The sequence below is a fragment of the Heteronotia binoei genome, chromosome 10, assembly GCF_032191835.1.
Source record: "Heteronotia binoei isolate CCM8104 ecotype False Entrance Well chromosome 10, APGP_CSIRO_Hbin_v1, whole genome shotgun sequence".
In the NCBI taxonomy this organism is placed as follows: Eukaryota; Metazoa; Chordata; class Lepidosauria; order Squamata; family Gekkonidae; genus Heteronotia; species Heteronotia binoei.
The window spans coordinates 71,534,090-71,553,951 of NC_083232.1; the positions used below are offsets into that span (position 1 = coordinate 71,534,090).

The 19,862-nt window shown below is 41.3% G+C and overlaps 2 protein-coding genes across 2 annotated transcripts in view; one reads left to right on the top strand and one right to left on the bottom strand.

Moving 5' to 3' along the window:
- Window positions 1-576: 576 nt before the first annotated feature.
- On the top strand, window positions 577-9,339 carry UBA5 (ubiquitin like modifier activating enzyme 5). The gene is made up of 12 exons (XM_060248890.1): window positions 577-882; window positions 2,411-2,456; window positions 2,549-2,638; window positions 3,787-3,896; window positions 4,254-4,340; window positions 4,705-4,786; window positions 5,488-5,592; window positions 5,766-5,893; window positions 6,042-6,177; window positions 6,333-6,411; window positions 7,052-7,158; window positions 7,617-9,339. Exons 1-12 carry the CDS (start codon window positions 725-727, stop codon window positions 7,698-7,700), a joined length of 1,212 nt encoding a protein of 403 aa, XP_060104873.1. The 5' UTR covers window positions 577-724; the 3' UTR covers window positions 7,701-9,339.
- A 3,700-nt stretch (window positions 9,340-13,039) lies between these two features.
- The window catches only part of NPHP3 (nephrocystin 3), a 39,914-nt gene continuing 33,091 nt past the window's right edge, over window positions 13,040-19,862 (bottom strand). Inside the window, exons 22-27 of the mRNA XM_060248879.1 lie at window positions 19,481-19,556; window positions 17,724-17,851; window positions 16,323-16,563; window positions 15,926-16,051; window positions 14,345-14,460; window positions 13,040-13,580 (exon numbers count right to left, since the gene is read on the bottom strand). Coding sequence (XP_060104862.1) covers window positions 13,400-13,580; window positions 14,345-14,460; window positions 15,926-16,051; window positions 16,323-16,563; window positions 17,724-17,851; window positions 19,481-19,556 — 868 coding nt within the window. The 3' untranslated portion in view covers window positions 13,040-13,399. The remainder of the gene's footprint in view (window positions 13,581-14,344; window positions 14,461-15,925; window positions 16,052-16,322; window positions 16,564-17,723; window positions 17,852-19,480; window positions 19,557-19,862) is intronic.

Here is a 19,862-nt window from a genome sequence, read left to right on the forward strand (position 1 = left end):
AACAGGCTTGTGGCATTTAACAGATTTCTTGTGGGATTTCACACACACAAACCATTAGCTGTAGTTGTATCACAGGACTGTGTGTGAGAGAGACTCTTCTCATTTGACTTCAAATTCAGCAATCCTCTGCAGAGTTTCCCATCCCAGGTTTAAGTCCGTTGCTTTCAATGGGTTTGGGCTGAAAAAAAATTCTGCATAGGTTGTGCTGATGTTACATCAAACCAACAAAATAATCTTGTAGTACTTTCAGGCCTAATGGGTTTATTAGGGAACGCCACAAATCTGTCTTCATGTTACCAGAATTCACAGGTGCGTAGAAGTCGTGCAATGTGGGCTGAAAGCCTGGAAGTCAAACGCTTTTAAAACATGCCAATTATGCTTGTGGTGTTCTGAGAATCTAATTGTATAACACCTGTAAGCAGTTACAGTACCTTAGAAGCAAACAAAATTTATTCCCGCCCAAGAATTCATAACTTCTCAACACCTTCTTTGGCACTAGTTGAGGAATTGAACAACCGCCGTTGCTCCCCCGGATCTATTCGCGCCCGGAACTTTGGTCGCTGGCATGGGATTGCAGCCGGGGATAGTTTTTGCTGCAACTTCAGGAAGCGCTCGAGGTAGAGACGTGTCTCTGGTGGCGGGGCCGGGTTGATCTGCTGTTGGCTGCCGGTGAGTCCCTGGACCTTTCAACTGCTGTGATTGCTTGTAATTTTGGGAGCCGGCCATGGCTGACTCGGCCAGCGTGGTGGAACAGTTGCAGAGACGCATTCGAGAGCTGGAGGAAAAACTGGCTCGTGAGACAGGGGACAGCGGCGGTAGGCAGACCCAGAGGGTGCGGATCGAGAGGATGAGCCCGGAGGTGACGGACTCCAATCCGTACAGGTGAGGCGGATCTCCTCAAGGCCGTGTTTAAAGAGGAGGGAGGGGAGTGCCCTGGGGTGAAGGGAGCCCTGCTGTGTATGAAGAAGAATGTCTTGTGGGTGATTTTTTTTTCTCTTGTCGCCCATTATTTTGAGGGGTTGAGATGGTGGTGGATGATGCAACTGAAGTGTTCAGGGAAGCTTTTGGACGAGAGTTCTCTCTCTCCCCTCTTCACCCGTTTTTCTGTTCTATAAAACCCTCCTTTAAAAATCGTAGTGGATTGATTTCTTTACAAAGTTTATATGCTGCCTTTTAATTTCAGGGAGTTGCCGGAAGCATCTCACAAAGTAAAAAGAATACAATAAAAATATGAACGTTATTAATTAAAACGAAGAAACAGGCATGACGCTATGTTTGATGACCTAAAACCCTCAGGCTAGAAGGAGGCCATAAAAAGAATCCATTAGTTAAAAAAAGTTTTGGCTAGGCACTAAATGGTGGTGCCAGGTGAGTGGTGCAAAATGGATTATGATTTTGTGCAATATGGCCAAAGTAAGTGGGATATGATAGTATAATTATGCCATTTGGTATTGGCTGTTGGGAACACATTTGTACACTAGATCATAATTGATTTTATAAAATTTTAACACACAGGTTTTATGCCAAATACTGTTTCTTAGAATACAGTTATGGCAGCCTAGTTGCAGGACTTTCAAACTTAAAACTGTTGAAGGTGTGCTCTTTCTCTATCCATTTTCATCATGCCCACTAATAACTGTTTGTAGAAGATGCTGACATGCAAGTCTTAACTACCACATTTTTGTTAGTGTTCATGTGAAGTATCATAAGAAAACTAGAACTGAGCTAATACTACCCAGTGGGAGTTGTTAATGGATAGAGTAACAATCCCAAAGCAGCAGGTCAATAAATGGACCCACCAGTTCCACTGCTGAACTAAACATCAGTAGATTTGTGATCTAGGTCTTCCAAAAACCTTTAATAAAGGCATTCTAATCTTCCTCAGTTTCTTGTGCCAGCTAGGGAATTATTGGATTCTGTTCCAACTTCAAGACTACCACTGCGTATAAACTACAAGCTGTACAAAAGCCAACAACTAGGGATGCCTGGCTACCAGCTGGCATCCCTGAGAGCTTTCTGACCAGGGCTTGGGTCAGAAGTGACATCCAGCGACACATGATGTCAGATCCACTAGAAAACCTGCATGTGACATAAGTGTGTACGGAGTGCTCTGTCTGCCTCAGGGAAAAAAAATCTGTGGAAGATCTAGAGCATTGCTGAATATAATTTCTGTCCCAGGCCTTTCCCTTGCTGTTAGAGGAGCAAGGGCCCAGTCACTGGAAGGCCTCTTGCCAGAAGTGGGCACAGTATCCCTACCACCAACAATAAACTGTTATATTGAATAGGTATGTCACTGAAGAATTTCAGTTACAAACAATGGAATGGTCATTTTGGTTTTTAAATAACTGTATCATCTGAATAAACTGACGCGTTCCTTGACAAAACGCATCTGTCTTTTCTCCCCCTTTAGTCGCCTCATGGCACTGAAACGAATGGGAATTGTGAAGGATTATGAGGTGGGTTAGTGTTTCTTGCAGAAGATTGCCTTAATTATTTAATTGGAGGGAACAAAAAAAACCTGATTGTGGGCATTGGTTTATTGTTGCAGAAAATCCGTACCTTTGCAGTAGCAGTGGTAGGTGTGGGTGGAGTTGGCAGTGTGACGGCTGAAATGCTGACAAGATGTGGCATTGGTAAGGTAATATACATTTATTTATTATAATATAGCCCTGCATAAGTTTTATGTGTGGGGATGAACTTTTGGGAAAGATTGGGTTTCCATTTGTCAGCTGAACACATCCTGGGTGACTTCTGTAATGTGTGAATGGCAGGCAGGCGTATGAATATGTCTGGGAGCTGTGGCTGGCTGATGTTCTTCAGGGTTTGTCTCCCAAGTGTTTCAGAACATGATTTCCCTGTTTCATTTATATATATTGTATTCCATTCTTCTTCCAAGAACATAGAGTTGCTTTATTTAACCCTCACAACAACCCTATGAGGTAGGATTAAAGGGATTGCCTTAGTCAAATCCACAGCTTTATGGCTCAACAGAGTTGAATCTGTATTTCCTTCCTCCAAATCCAGTACTCTTAGCATTATTCCACACAGATTCACTCATATTACCATGTTGGTTGCAGAGACACTTGGCAACAAAGGAGAACTTGTCTTTCCACATGTGAAGGTTTACTATTCTAATTTCCTAATACTACAAATAAGTACTGATTCCCCACTAGCCTTATGCCGCTCTCATGCTCCTCTTTTCTGCGGGGCTTCTATTGGATTTCACGTTATCTGCCCCGGGGCTGCAACTCGCTTTGCCCTTTTCACGCAGCAAACAGAAATCAGTTTTTAGAGGATCTTGTTTGCTGCGCAAAAGAGGCGGAGCAAGTTGCTGCCTCGGGGCGGATAGTGTGAAATCTGACGGAAGCCCCACAGAGAAGAGGAGAGAGCGGCATAAGGCTAGTGGGGAATCGGTTAAGGTTCCAAGTATATTAGCGATATGCAAGTTTGTCATCCCAAAATCTGTTTATGGGCTCGGATCCAACCAGCTTTTTTCCACTGTGAAAAGGGGAGGATGAATGGAACTGAGCGAAAGAGCTGTCATGATCTTTTCTTTAAAGGAATCATGCCTACATAGTTGTTTAACAAATACGTATTGTTTTAGGGTGGCTTTTATCTATAACACCTATGACTTGTTCATACTGAAGTATTGCATGCTGAACTGTGGAACCATATGCAGGTCAGTTTGCATAAAAAGTCCTGCAGAACCACAGAGCTTGATCAAGTGTTTGTTCCAGCAGGGCCTGACTGGAGGGAATTCATGTATTATTGTAATCTTTCTTTTAGCTACTCCTGTTTGATTATGATAAGGTGGAGCTGGCAAATATGAACAGGCTCTTTTTCCAACCCCATCAAGCTGGGCTAAGTAAAGTACAAGCGGCAGAGCACACCTTGAGGTACGTGGTGAGGGATCTGGGCATCCGCACACCATGCAAGAGGAACACTCAAATTTATGGATTTTCAAGTGGCTTAGAAGTAATTTTTTTTCTGGAGAACATGCCTTGTATATGTCATACAGCCCAATGTTATATGTGTTTACTTAGAAGTTAGTTCTAGTGAATGTAATGGGGCTTACTCTCAATTAAGATTGTATATGGTCAGTCTAATCATTCCTTAGCAGGTGTACTCAGACAGTAATTCACTGCAGCTTGCTTCCTGGAAACTGGCCTTAGGACTGGAGCCCTAAAGAGTTAGCACATAAAAACACCATTTTCACCTTATTCATAATAATAAGTGTTTGTTTTGTCCTTAAGGAACATCAATCCTGATGTCCAGTTTGAAGTGCATAACTACAATATCACAACAGTGGACAACTTTCAACACTTCATGGAAAGGATAAGGTAAAATATATTTTGGGGGTGGTAGTGGTGGTCAGGGTTTGTTTACCTTCACTTTCTCAAAACATGGAAGGGAGTATGTTAACAGGCAATGATCCCACTAAGCTGTGGAGTCTTATCAGCAAAAATTCTACTTTGTGAGCTACTGCATAAATTAGTTTGCTGTGGGGCCATTTCTCCTGAGCTAAGACAAAAATGTGTGAGCCAGAGGCTAAAAAACTGTGAGCTAGCTCACTCTAACTCAACTTAGAGGGAACGCTGGTTACAGGCTGCTTAGCGTGTCCTGCTTGTTTGTGCTTGCTGTGTATTGCTTGTGTATTTTATATATTCTATATTGCTCTGTGTTAATGGCTGTTTTTATCTGCAGCAACGGTGGATTAGAAGAGAAACCTGTTGATCTTGTATTGAGCTGCGTGGACAATTTTGAAGCTCGCATGGCAATTAACACGGTGTGTCTAGAATCCAAAATGTATGGCTGATGTTTGTACTGTGCCAGATAGCAAGCAGTTGTAGATTTCCTGCATTACTTGCCATAGCAGCATGTGAGTTGCACTTCTGCGGCTGCTTTGCAGCCTCTGTTCATTTAAGTGGTGCCACAGTAGTTGGTTCTCTGACTGAAAATACATTCCATTTATCTTGTGAATATTAAAGGCAAAAAATCCTAACACGTTTAGAATAAAGTTACACGGTATTGATGACATTTCTATAGTTAGGTTTGTCTAAATAGACTTTGACACATGACATTTGATTTGAAGGCTGCGGTTCAGCAGTAGAGCATTTGCTTGGTAAGAAGGAAGGCTCCAAGTTCAGTCCCCAACATCTCTCGTTATAAGGCTCAAATAGTAGGTAACATGAAAGACCTCTGCCTGAGATCCTGCCAGTCTGAATAAACAATACTGACTTTGATGGACCTATGTTTTGATTCAGCTTCATGTATTCATGAATGGAAATGTTAACATTCTTTTTGTAGTGGTGGATAAGGTTAAGTTAGTTCTGAAATCTGGTACAAGGTTAAGTGACGGAGACTGCATTATTTTTCCTTGGTTTTTTGTCACTTGCCTCTTGTTTTGACAAATATACCTGTTCATACTTTGTACTGAAATACAATTATGGTATAAGTGTTTTATTTTTTTTTTTATTTTTTGATAAGGCCTGCAATGAGCTTGGACAAACATGGATGGAATCCGGAGTGAGTGAAAATGCAGTCTCTGGTCATATTCAACTGATCATACCTGGTGAATCTGCTTGTTTTGCGGTATGTGATGTTTGAGTCAACTGTTGTAGCATGTTATCCTCTTAAAAGAGTGGGCGGGGTGAAGGTCACTGGAGCTCAGGGCTCTTTTAGTTTAGCCATTCTTTATGACTATTGTCTTTTATGTGTATCTTGTTTATCTTCCCCTGATGTTCCTTTTTTCCCTTTCTGCCCAGTGTGCACCTCCCCTGGTCGTAGCAGCAAACATAGATGAGAAGACCCTAAAGCGAGAGGGAGTTTGTGCAGCCAGCCTTCCCACCACTATGGGAGTGGTTGCAGGCCTTCTGGTACAAAATGTCCTTAAGTAAGTGATCGAATGTGTGACACCTTGATGTTGTAAAAGAGGCAGAGCTTAGTTCATTTTAAAGAGTAGTATTGTAAGCCCTATTGCAGGGGTCTTCGCTTTTGACAGGAAGCATTTCTTCTTTCTTATTCCTCTCTCATTTTCTCAGGTACTTGTTAAATTTTGGCAGTGTGAGCTTTTACTTGGGCTACAATGCAATGCAGGATTTTTTCCCCACCATGGCAATGAAGCCAAACCCACAGTGTGATGACCGAAACTGCAGAAAGCAGCAAGAAGAATATAAGGTAAAAATAAAGGGGAGGGGTGGTGGTTAAAGCCACAAAATCCCAGACCTCAGTGCTTTTCAGGAGAGTTGGTGATTTTGTTTGGCATAGCTCAGTCTGACAGTTTTTTAATGATAGTGGGGACTGCAACAATTACAAGAGAACTTTCTTTCCAGAAAAAAGTAGCAGCAAGTCCAAAAGAAGACATCTTTGTAGAAGAAGAAGAAGTAGTAGTACATGAAGAGAATGACTGGGGTATGTACTGAGGTTAAATCTATAGTCATAATGTCAAGACGGCTGAAATTACTTTTTTAAAAACAAACTGCCTAATGATGTGATTGGTTTATTCACTTTCTTAAAAGCAAAGGACTTCTGTTGACTTTCTTTGAAGAGAGTAAACAGACTAGAAGTTTGGAAATAGATTGGGGGGGAGACTCTCCCAGCCTTTCACTGAAGATCCTAGCATCAAGAGAAGGGTGCACATCTGGACTTCATTTTAAGTCTCTCTATTTGTTGACGTCTCCAGAAGGATATGGTAGATGAAAATGGGGGAGGTGTGCTTAGTGCAAAAAAGTAAAAAGTTTTAAACTTCTAAGCAGGGAGTAACTGTTATTGCTCCTATTGTCACTTCTTAACATAGGAGGAGACTTGGCAATGCTGACATTCAAAGCTATAACAGGTGTACCAACACTTCCATAAGGTTAAAATGGTAGCATAGTAGGGATGCATTCCACACAATCTGGATTGCCTGCACTGAAAAAGTATTTTTGGACGTAAGCATCAGTGTTTAAATCTGTCATGAGACTTGCTTGCAGAGAATACATGATAAGGGATACCATTACTTTCCTTTGCATTCATACAATTTTATTTTTATTTTTGGGGGGGGAATACACAGGCATAGAGTTGGTTTCAGAGGTTTCAGAAGAAGAGCTGAAAGCTGCTTCTGGCCCAACTCCTGATCTTCCAGAAGGAATCACGTTGGCATACACAATACCAGACAAGGTAACTGAAGTTCTTTTCAAATAAAACAGGCAGTCAAAAAAGTCATCTAGCATTTCTTTGGGGAACTAGATTTTACTAGTCACTGCTAAGCAAATGTGGAAGAACACATTTAAATGTAAGAGTTTCTAGTCCATATTTCAGTTTCATAGGTGTGTATATCAGTTAAGTTATCCATTATAATGGGAGGATAAGCATTACCTTGCCCCAACTGTCCTCAACCTGTCCATTTCTCCCATCCTGCTCCATTCTTCCCTTGTATCTTCAGGTCTGGCTAGCACCAAAAGGTGATCTGTCACATGCCTAGTTGAATTTTTTAAATGTAACGTATTGGTATTTGATAAATCTAGAGATTTAGTGGCATGTGATGAAGCAAGTCTAAGTGGCTTTTCACAAGGTGAACTTTGTGGGGGCAGGAGAAAGAACAAGGGGGTCTTTAAACTTCTTTCTGTCGTTAACAGGAACAGAACTCTATAGATGGAGCAACTGTCACAGAGTCAGAGGAGAGTCTAGAGGAACTAATGGCTAAAATGAAGAGCATTTAACACAAACATCAGCAGCTTATATTGTAGTTCAAACACTTGAAGATGAGTTTTGTAACCTGTTTGCTGTTACAACATGAAAGGTGGTATTTGATCATGTACTTATTAATTATGTGACATAAAAGATTTGCAAGCTTAAGACTCAAGCAATGAAGGTCCACATTTCCAATGAAACAATGCAAGATGACCAGTAGACCGATTGTGGCACATTACACGGGGCTAGCAGTCTTTTCAGATCAGTTTAAGTATGGATAAGTTGACTGGTGCTGAAAACTAAATACGTGCTGTAGCCTTAAATGTCACTTTTAAAGTGCCATCATTATCACTTGAAGAGCATCATACTTGCTTGTTACATGTCCATAAAACTGTTTTGGGTATACTTCTTTCTGTATATTTTATGGACCCCTCTGTGTTTCTTGATTTGAGAATCAAAATTATCATGCTAGTTTGAAATGAGATGAAAAACAGCAGTAAGTAAGTAAGAGGTAGAACAGCAACAAAAATAACCTCTGTGGCCACTCTTAGTGAAAGGGGAAAAAAGGAAGGGGGTGGATTTAAGAGATTCAGTTATCCACTTGAACAAGTGCATTCTCATCTCTGTTGTAGTGACAGTGATTTAACTTTTACACATCATGTTTAACTCAGCATCATACATGCAGCAAGTACTGTTATGATAGGCTCTGAAAATTTAGCAGTCTGATGGCTCCATAACCATTGCGCTGTCCAGTCCCATGTGATATCCAAGCAGAGGCATAAATAAAGGGCAAACCTGAAGCCAGAAAGAACCATAAGAAGGTGGTTTGATGCTACAAGCAATTCCCTGCACAGACGGATCTTTTCTGGGCTCCTTCTCTTTAATTTAAAAACACTTTTTGTTACTTTAGTAGTATTTATTTGTATGTTATGGGTACATATTAAACTAGTGACAACCCAAAACAGAGAAGCATGTTTAGAATTAAAGAGTATTGTTATATTTTAACAGTTAGTATTGTGACTGCTTTTTTGTTTTTTAGACACTTCCAATAAACTTCCAGCTTTGTTGGCTTGAAAGACTTTTAATACCAGTCTATAGATATCTGCTGAGTGTTAATGAATGTAAAGCAACACTGATGCTCAAAAAGTGTTGTGACGTCTATACTGAAGCAGTTGTTGGTGAACTGCATATGAAGATATCTGGAACAGTACAGGATTAGTTTAAGCTAAAAAGGCTTGCCTGGAAGAACTTTAGGAATGCTGATATTTAGTAAAGTCTCTTAATTTATATTGTGACTTAAGTTCTGCATTTTATAAATGTGCTGCACTTTTTTGAGGAACTTTTTGTAGCAATATGCTATAAATTTAAGTTTTGCTCAAACATAAATTATCAATTCAAGGAGCTCTGTGGCAGCTAATTAGCTATTTCTTGGCCAATACTTTATAAAATGCAAAATTTCTGCTAACTGTATTTACAAAACTACTGTAGCAAGGAGGGAGGAGGAAATTAACATTTCAAAAGCTCTTATCGCATCCTTGTAATGTTTACTTTTGTTCTGAAACTGGATCATCTTGCTGATAACGTTCCTTTTTTTTTTTTTTACAAAGTCCTTTCTGTTCATGTTTGAAAAAAGTGAACAAATTATTAAAGGAGTAAAAATAATGCTAAGTTGGATATTAAGTGGTCTGTTTTTGAATAATCAGTTTCAGGTCTGCTACTGGGCTGCTTCAACGATACCTAAGTACGAACTTTAAAAAAAAAATTAATACTGCAGACTTAATAGCCTAATTTAATTATTAAGAAGAAACTGGTAATGCTTATTCTAGGACTTGTTTCTTAATAGGCAGCTGTGGTGGTTAGTCTGTCATTCTATTTTCAAAGTGTGGTTTTGGGACAATATGTAAAATGTGTCACAAGGGGAAGATAGAAGGTTGTCAGTGTTGTGCCAAAGGAAGGCTACCATAGTTGCAAAGATGACAGAGAAGAGAATAAGTATTAAGAACATCTTTAAAATGTGGGATACATTACAAATGATCCCTTTTTTCTGTGCCCCTACCCCACAGTGTGGGGTTTGTGTGTTATGTCTTTCATAAAATTCCTCATGAAAGCTGATGGCCTCCTCATGAAGCACAGTGCCTGCACTAGATGCAGGCAAAGGGCTTCTTTGGATCTCAGCCTGGACTTCCAGTGTGTGTGACAAATAAACAGCAGGCTACTTGGGTAAAATGCAAAATAGTTTTTAATTCCATCCACATTTGGATATATGTCTAAATAATGCACCATTACAGAAATACTGCTTTTCTTGCTTAAATTAGTTGCAATCTGTGGTAGTAAAATGTCTTGTTTAGTTGCCACGATTCATACAAAGACCTGTCAGGCATTTTTGTTCTGCTTATTGCTTTTGAGGTAAAAAAACAACTGGTAGGTGTGTGGGGGAGAAAGCAGCAGCAGAAAGAGATATCATTCCACAGAGGTCTGGTTTGACAATTCCTCTGTACTAGCTGCTTAGAGATTGTACATGATTGGAATTGCTATTGTTTACAAAAAGCAGTTTTTCTGTTTCAAAAATATATATATGCTACATTTCTACATAATTACATCTCCTGCTTTCTGTTAAGTATTTCTTCAGCAAAATTTAGTCTTGTATTATTTACATTATTTATAGTCCACCTTTCTCACTGAGACTCAAGGCGGATTACGCAGTTTAAAACAGTGCAACCAACAATATGAGGTATAACAAGCAGTGTAATAGGACTGGGACTGCAGAAATCTGAACAAAGCATAAGTATTAAATGTGACCTATTAAGCAGTAAATGGTATTACATACGTAGAAATACAATGCACTGAAATCAAGATAATGCATTTAGCAATTGGTAAGATATACCATGCACTTCGGAAAAGTCGACAGACCTATCCCCTTCCTTGAAACATCTGAATCATTGTGTTATAAAACAGTCCTATCATGTTTATAAAAATGCCTTCCTGAAACAATGCTATTTTATGTAGTTTGTGGAATGGCAGAAGCGGGGGTAGGGCATTCCATAAGGTGGGGGCCACTATAGAGGACACATGTCTACAGGTAACTGCAGGGTGGTATGTGCTGAAGACTGTTCAGCTAAGCAAAGTTGTCATGGCAGAGCACAAGAGGAGAGGTGCTAACACATATATATGGACCAAAGCCTTGAAGGGCTTTATATGAGATGGCCAGCACCTTACAAGTGCAGATGACACCCAGCTCTATCTATTGATGGACGGCCGGGCTGGTGATGTCCCTATAAATTTGGACCGGGCATTATAAGCCGTGGCTGACTGGCTCAGGCTGAGCGGGCTGAAGTTGAATCCGGCGAAGACTGAGGTCCTTTGCGTGGGCCGCGGCGGACCAGGAGGGGAGATTACCCTACCGGCTTTTGACGGTGCGCCACTGGTACCAGTGCGCAAAGTCAAAAGCCTGGGAGTGCTACTGGAATCCTCTCTATCAATGGAGGCCCAGATAGCCGCCACTGCTAGATCCGCCTTCTTCCATCTCAAGAGGGCGAGGCAGCTGGCTCCCTTCTTGGAGCGCAGCGACCTAGCAACTGTGATCCACGCAACGGTCACTTCGAGACTAGACTACTGCAATGCCCTCTACATGGGGCTGCCCTTATACCGAACACGGAGACTTCAGGTAGTCCAGAACGCGGCGGCCAGGCTGCTGGAGGGACTACCACGGTGGGAACCTGCGCGGCCTGGGCTGCGGGATCTGCATTGGCTGCCGGTTGTGTACCGTGTTCGCTATAAAGTGCTGGTTATTACCTTTAAAGCCCTATATGGCCGAGGACCTGCCTACCTAAGGGACCGCCTCTCCCCATATGTGCCCCAGAGAGCACTGAGATCTAGCTCTCAGAACTTACTAACAATCCCTGGGCCAAGAGATGCTAGGTTGAAGGCTACTAGGGAGCAGGCCTTCTCAGTGATGGCCCCTCGTTGGTGGAACCACCTTCCAGAGATGGTGCGAGCCCTGCGGGACCTGAACCAATTCCGCAGGGCTTGCAAAACATTTCTTTTCCAGCTTGCTTTCGAGATAGAACCCGATTAATCTGACATGTGGACATCTAGCCATCTTGTGGATATTATGATTACAGAATTTAGCACCCATTTTATACATTTTATCTATTTTAAATAATTTATTATGCAATTGATATATTTAAAATTGTTTACATTGTTTTATATGAATCATGGGATCTCCATGTCTGTTAGCCGCCCTGAGCCCGCTTCGGCGGGGGAGGGCGAGATATAAAAATAAAGTTATTATTATTATTACACTATCTGTCCTCAGAGCAACATGCAGCTAATCAGCTGATTAAAAGGTGTGCAGACATTAATTGTACTGTTACTGTTCTTTTTACAATCAGATACAGTTCTTCCAATATTGGCTTAGGTCAAGCCTTCAGTTAAGGTGCTTGGATTTATGCACACTCCTCTTCATCCCCCCACCCCCAAATAATTTATGGACCTAAAGTCAAGCAGCTGGTATTGGAGGGTTGCAGAGAGAATGGCAAAATTGCAAGTGTAGTGCTGCTAACACAAGGAGGGGCAACTTCACCCTCCTCCTCCCTTCAGCCCACCCCCAACCAGTGCGACTTTTTGTCCCAGTGGTTAACCAATGATCTTTTCAGGAGACAAAAGGGACTGCTGTGCGAACAGAAGCTTAGGAAAATCCTGTATCCACCAAAGAGCTTTCAACAGATGGCTGGACCCAGGGCTTTGTTTGTAGAACAAGCCCAGCAGGAACTCATTTGCACATTAAGCCACACCCACTGATATCACCATTGTTTTACGCAGGGCTTTTTGTAGAAAAAGCCCAGCAGGGACTAATTTGCATATTAAGCCACACCCCCTGACACCAAGCCAGCTGGAACGGCGTTCCTGCTCAAAAAAAGCCCTGGCTGGACCTAAGTCAATATTATAAGAACTATATCTGATTACCAAAAGAAGAGTAATAGTGAAATTATATATGTTTTTCCCATCAAAGGTTCTACAGTTTAGACATAAATATATACATCCATTCATACAACAAAACATTTCATCTTAAGTTTAAATATTCCTTTTCTGCCAGCTATTGATCTACTTCAAAATTATTTCCTAGCAGGGAGTGCTATTTTCTGAAGAAAAATATTCTTTTAAAGACAACTGATCCATCAGGATAGATGCTCACCCAGTATTATTTACTTGTAACAGGTCACGCCATTTGAATTGCTTCTGAAAGGAGGTAGTCAATACAGCAACTTGACAAATGCTGGAGCTGTCTTAAGTGCTCAGTGCAGACATAAAGGAATGAGAAAACTCTCTGCCCAGTGAGGATTTGCTTAGTGCACTGGAAGAAATGGGCTCAAGTCCACGAAATCTTGTGCTAAAATAAAATTTTGTTAAACGTGCCCCTAGACTCGTGCTTATTTTTGTTGCAAGGGACTGGCATGGCTACCCCTCTGCAATGAATGTCCATGGTATTATAGAAGTCTGAAAGCCACTAACCAATGGCCTTTACAAAAATCAACAGGTCATAAGTCCATGTAACGCACTAAGGAGTGGTGTGCTGGTGAAGTGAACACTTATGCTGAAAACACAGTTAAGCATTCTGGAGGCACATATAGTCCCTGGAGTTAATTTATCTCTTACCCTTTGAATTCCCGTAGCTTCAGTATATGCCACTGATGACCAACATGTCTTGTGTTGCACATGTCATTCTGCATCACCTTTGCCCTTGCTGTAGAAAAACGTTGGGAGAGAAAGCACTCTTCAAACTGAGCGTGTCTCCACTTGATGAATGACGGGAAGCTGCTTTTTCCCCTGTCAGCAGTGATTCTGCTTCTTTGATTTCCATTGCTCTCTTATAAAGCTCCGCAGCTTTCTCAAAATCCCCTCCTTCGTAGCTTTGAGGAAAAGAAAATGAGGGCTTAACAAAGATGAGACCTAAGCACAATATCGACAACATAAAGACCAGTGGCTCAACTGTAGATAAATGAATGCCTTCTGCAGAGGGGTGTGCCACTGGAGACCTCAGGGTTGAAACAGACCATCTGAGGAGTGCCAGCAGCCAACACAGAGGCAAGAGGCAGGACTGTGAAGGATAGGGTGATTGCGGTGACGGGATGTAGGAGAATGCAGACGTCAGCCCACAACATGCACCACCTGTTCCTCAAAAAGGCCTTGCCATGAAGCTAGGTTCAGGAACTATCAGGAGCATATGAGTACTTGTAAATCCTGCCAATCCAGCTCCATTCCCAAGAACCAGAAAGTCTCCCTGAGTTGCTGGTTTCTACGTACATAGAACTTCTTTGCATACAGGCACATCCAACCACCTAAACTCTTGCCTACAGGATCAATATAACACATATGACTTATTCCTTAGTGAGAATTAGACCCTTCTCAGATTAGACCCTTCTCATAATCTGTTGTTCTTCATAAATTCCCTTTTGAGGTCATTTCCACTTCCCAAACTTCCTAGATACACTTTTTAAAAATCCCCTTTTACTACTATTTAGACCATTTTATTCCACCGTTTTCTACATTAACTTTTTTAAAATGACCTCTACGAAACAAACGTGGTCTGTAATGTATGCCACACCCATTTTTTTTGTTAGTGGAAATCTACTGCCAGATCCAGCCCATGGCAAGTTCATCAGTTAAAAGTTACCTCAGCACTGCCAAATTTTTTAATGTTTCTCCAACACGAGGGTGCATATGTCCAAAGCTGTCTTCATAAATCTTCAAGGCCCGTTCATAAAGAGGCAAGGCTTCAAGCTGTTTTTTCTATAAAAATAAGAGGGGAAAAATCCTTAATAGTTCTAGTAGTCATAAAACATTTGCTGTTTACAGTAATCTCAGTAAAAACATCCCTTAGATTTGAGTCAACATTGGAAGCTTCCTTAAGGACCTAAATATCCAATTTTATTAACATTTGTACCTTCTAATTCTGTTGAAAATCATGAAAAGTCGAAGTGCAAGGGAATAAACTGTTTCTGTGTTTCTGCTGAGGGACCATAAAAATATTGGGAAGATGTGATGAGGTATATAAACCTAGCGTTGCTGCCAAATTGGAAAAAAATTGCATACCAATATGCTTAATCACATCAAGAGAGGCCAGAACAAATACAAAAAGCATGACAGCCTAAATACTGAAGAAGAGAAAGTCGTGTTTCCATAAATCTGTCCAAATGTGGACCTTGTCTGAACGTGGACCTCATCCAATGAAATTTTCTGATACGTAATAAGATACAAATATTCCATCCCATTTTTGGCATGGTCAGGTAAGCTTCAAAAGGCTGCCTCTTCATTTTTCCAAAATCTTAATAGAGTTAGGCTCACTGCTGAGTCCATGTAAGCCAAAACTAACCCACTGGGCACAATCCATCAAAAATCCACGTGTAATCCCACTGAAATAAGAATTGCATAACAGCATGGTAGATGGAGGCTTGCATGGGAGAATTGCTTGTTAGTGGTACAGAAAGTATCATTTGGATCAGACACTCAGGCATTGCAAATCATTCTGCCTGACACTGAACCATGACAGTACAAGACTTGGAAATGACCAGGCATCCACAAATCCACTTGCCATGGCTCTCTGGAAAAAAAGATGCCTAGCAGCACACATCCCTGCTCCAGGTCTGCTTCTACTGTAGTAAGATTTAAAAAACAGCAGGAGAGACTCCTGTTGCTTCTGATCACAGTGCAAATGAGAAAAAAATGTCACCCCAAGCTTTCCAGCCAGTGTGCTAGAGGTCGGCAGAGTCTAATTATCGCTGATGTGTGAACAGAGAGTCTTGCAGTTTCTTATTCAAACCCCAGCATAAGGGAGATAAATCCCTGCTGCTCCCTAAACCCATCTGTGCATGCTCATAAACCGAAACAAAATTTGTGGACTTCTGACAGTGACCTTCCCTAAAGAAGCCTGGAGTTTTCCAGCTTGCAAGGACTAATGCTGGTTTCTAAAAAGTGTGCAAGAGAAAAGCAGGCAAAAACTAAACTACAACTGTTACTAGCTTATTGATACTGTGTAGTATAAGACCCCCTTTCCACATGCTTCCGATCCATCTGAAGGTAAGAAATATGCCATAGCCCTGCCTGTTTTAAGTCACTGCTGAAGCTGCAGTAGGTTTGGTCTGAAACCTATTTCCTCATAGGATTACTCTACACTGAGCTGTAGAATATTTTAGAATACATCTAGTCACCTATGGGTAACGTATGTCAAAAAAGAGTGTGGAGTGGAAGACCTTACCATTTGACAATAAAGAACAGCCAAGTTTACCAAAGCAGTAGCCACACTTGGGTGCTTTGGGCCAAAAGATTTTTGCCGGATTTCAACAGCCAGCTCATACAAAGGAACGGCTTTGTCCAGTTTTCCCTAGGAAACAAAGCAAATATGAATCATATGTCACAGACTACTTTGGGCCCAGCAATGCACCACACTCAGTGTGTGGGTGGGGAGGGGCAATTTCCATTTATTCCTCCCACAGAGCCCCCTTACATTATGCATGGGTGCCCCTGTGACACTTTGAAACGGGGAGATGGTAAAGTCCCATTCTCATTGGATACAAGCCGATATGTTAGATGGGACCTTAGTAAGACTTAAAACAAAGAAAGCAAAAATTCATGAGAATTACATCAACTCTTACCATCTTCTTGTAGAGAACAGCAAGGTGTTTCACAGTGTAAGCCAAAGAGGGATGGTCAGGTGCCAATGCTCTCTTCCGGATGTCCAGTGCCTTTTCATACAGCTCCTCTGCCTTGTCATAGTGCTTCTTCTCATTATAAAGGGCTGCTAGATTATTCAAACACTGGGCACAGTCTGGGTGGTCTGGTCCAAGAACTCGCTCTCGCATTTCCAGGGAGCGTTTCAAGAAAAGTTCTGCTGTCCTAGAAGCACAAGGTCACATGATAATATATCTATGCGTACTGGCACAACTGTTCAAAGAGTCTATCTAATACTACCACTATTAGAAACTTGTTTTGATAGAAATGTTCACTTTCTATGAGAATTTTGTCAGAGTCAGACTACATGTGAAAATCACATATTTGGTTTCCAACTTTAGTTCTTTCGCAAAACGCAGTCATGGAGATTGCAGTTTTCCAAGAAAGACAGGTGGAGGGGTCTCCTGTTCCACCAAGATACATTTTGCAGCTTGCTGGGAAATTTTTTTACCAGACAAGAAACCTCTACAGGTAAAGAAGGCTCCCCCTTCCATCCCAGTCTTCTGCAGCCATTTGCAGCTTCTGTGGATGAATTTTGAGGAAGAAAAAGCCTGCGGTGGGAGACAACTGAGCATTACATGTAATGTGGCAGATTCACACAATCTGAAGTACATTGATGCAAAGAGAGGTTAAGAGGTTAGTTTACATCATGTTCAATTTGGGAAAAAAACATGACTACCTCTAATGACAAGGCTAGTCTTCCAAAAAAACACTATGGCTTTTCTTCTACAAGGAATGTGACAGGTGGAAAGAGAGACCACAGTATAATTTTATGTGTTGCACATTACATCTAGATATCTGACTGGCTTTGCCCTTTCTTGGCCTACTACTGCAAGAAGGATGACCATTTGCAGTGGCAGATTCATGCACAAGATTTTGCTTGCAACATGAGCAATCCTGACTGTCTTAGACACAGAGCTTGAATATGTAGACATGATGTGTACCAAGCAAGTCTAGAAACAGCAATTCCTGTAACTTCCAGAAGTTTTGCATATAAGCAAAATAGTTCTATGACTTCTCTGAGACACAGCTCCCAATTTTGCCAAAAATCAAGCAACTCTCAGTGTAGGAAACAGTTCACCAAACCCAAAAGGACAGTTCTGCAGGCAGCAAAGAGAACAAAATCATGCTGCCTGTAAAAGAGGGCATATCCAGACAGAGCCCAGTGCCCTCACAATAAGGGGAGATTGTATCCACGAAGCTCTTCCTATATGATCCTCATTACATGGATATAAAGCAGCTTTGGGTCACTGTGGGAGCACTAGGCAGTGAAGCCTGCACAATAAAACCTATGCTCAGATTTGTGACTTTGGACCATTACTTACTCAAGGTTATTTTGAAGGTAGTAGAGGACACCAAGTTCATTGAGAGTCCGAGCAGTGTCAGATGAGTCTTTCCCTAGAGTGAGCTCCTCTAGCTGCAGGGCTCGTTGGCGAAGAAGAGCAAATCCATACTATGAAAGGGAATAAAGGGAGAAGTCATTGCTTTAACATTCTGTGTTTAGGATTCACACTTCTGCTGTGCTTAGGATTCATTTTCAGATCACTTCAGAAACCATTCCTGTGGATAAAGCTCAACCAGCATTAGCTTCTAAACTGAAAACAGACATCTGCTAGAGCCAGTCTGCCCATTACCTTACAACATGACAAGCACTTTTGCACCAATTCTCCTAGTCCAAACAGAACCTCTGTAAAAATAATGCTGAATATATACTACTTCATCCACTCACACATCATGCCTTCTACCAGAATTTGGTCAATAGTTCAGGTGCCCTCCTGGTACCACTATTTTTTTTTTTGTCCTGCATTACTTCAATGGTCCCTCCTTCCTGCTCTCTGTTTTAATTAGCAGTATTTTCTTTCATACATGATTTGTAGCTCTGGCTTTTAATTGGCTTCATGATGCATTTTTATCATGCTTGTTTTAATTTTAGTCACCTTAGTGGCTATGACTAGGCAAAAAAGCTGAATATAAATGTTGTTAAATATATAATAAGTTCTGACTGGCAGTGGTATGGGATTTTAGGCATAATGTTTTTCTCAGAGATCCTTTAGCAATTGAGAAGCTGAGGACTGAAGCTGGGATCTTCACACTCAATGGAAGTTTTAGCAGGTCCCCATTTGATGAAGCATATTGTTCAGGATGGGATTTTTATAAAAGGAACAAGGTTGCAACAAATGCTCAAAATGGTATGTTTTATAAATTGAATAATAGGGATTTATAAATGGAATAATTGGCTGATTACGGACCAGCACTTTGGGTCGACTCAGAGACCCCTTTGAAGTCGATCCAAAAAACCTGGCCAGATGGCAACATCTGCCACCCGCCCCTGTCCCGCACTTACCCCGTCCTCGAGCACGCTCCAACCGCCTCAAAAAGGCACCACTTGGTAAGTGGTCTCTTTTCACTGGGGTGGCTCCGAGGCAGCATCCGGCCGTCTGGAAGGCACCTTACAAGTGCCTGGGGAGCCGCAAGCGGGACGCGTGAGTGTTCCAGGCGCTCCCCGGCTGCCCAAGACCCACCCTTTCTTTCAGCACCGTCCGGAAGTTCCGGGGTGCTCTTCTTTTGGCCAGCTTTCCTCGAGGCGGCTGCAAGCTGCCCCAAACCGGCTGTCTGGTTTCAGCCATAGGGTATTTTAATACAGTGAGCAGGATTTTAACATCTGTGGAAATTTTAAGCAGTTTAATTTTATTCTTGTATTCTTTGTTGTATGAATTATACCATTTTTATTGCATTGCCTCTGAGTTCTGTAATCTGCCTTGATTTTCAGTTAGAAAGGTAGACTATAAATGAAGTATGTAAATAAATATCACAAACAATGGACACCTTTCAAATGGGAGCGTTGAGCAGCATTCCAGGAAAGGAACATCTCTATTAAAGAAATGAAAAGAAGAAATCCATCTGGTGAAAGGGGTATATACTCCTTCTTTAAAAAATAAAGCACCAAATTTCTAATGAGAGATTCAACACTGACCAAAATACCATCCCATATGAAAATAATCTTATTTTGTTTTTATGAAAAATATCTTTAAAAAAAAAAAAAGGGTAAATGATGAAAGTAAAATATCAGAAATATTTTTACCAGGCTGCCTTTCCGCCTCACAGCTTTTTGTTGAATTTTGAAGGATTTTTTCCTTAGATGTTCAGCTTGTTCGTACCTAAAATGAATAGTGCAAATTACATTTGTGAGGCAAGTCGGGCAAAGAGAAAAAGACTGACCCAAATTTCATAGTAAGATGATATCTGAACCCGTTTTCCTGTTCCAGTCGAAATCCACTTCTATCCCATCTTTCCCTGTTTCTTTTATCAATATGATATATTCAAAACCATTTTAAGCACCACCCATTACAATAATTTGCTCCACCCCAAATTACTCCACTCATCAAGGGTGGGGGGAGCTCTTTTCTCAACCTAAAAACTCCAACAACCTCCCCACCAACGTCCCTAATTCCTTGCCCTACGAA

What these genes read in the sequence shown, in the direction of transcription:
- UBA5 (XM_060248890.1), top strand. Translation starts at nt 725, where the DNA reads ATGGCTGACTCGGCCAGCGTGGTGGAACAGTTGCAGAGACGCATTCGA. An exon ending in AGCAGCAAGAAGAATATAAG is followed by an intron (nt 6,178 to 6,332) that starts GTAAAAATAAAG and finishes CTTTCTTTCCAG; the next exon opens with AAAAAAGTAGCAGCAAGTCC. An exon ending in ACATGAAGAGAATGACTGGG is followed by an intron (nt 6,412 to 7,051) that starts GTATGTACTGAG and finishes GGGAATACACAG; the next exon opens with GCATAGAGTTGGTTTCAGAG.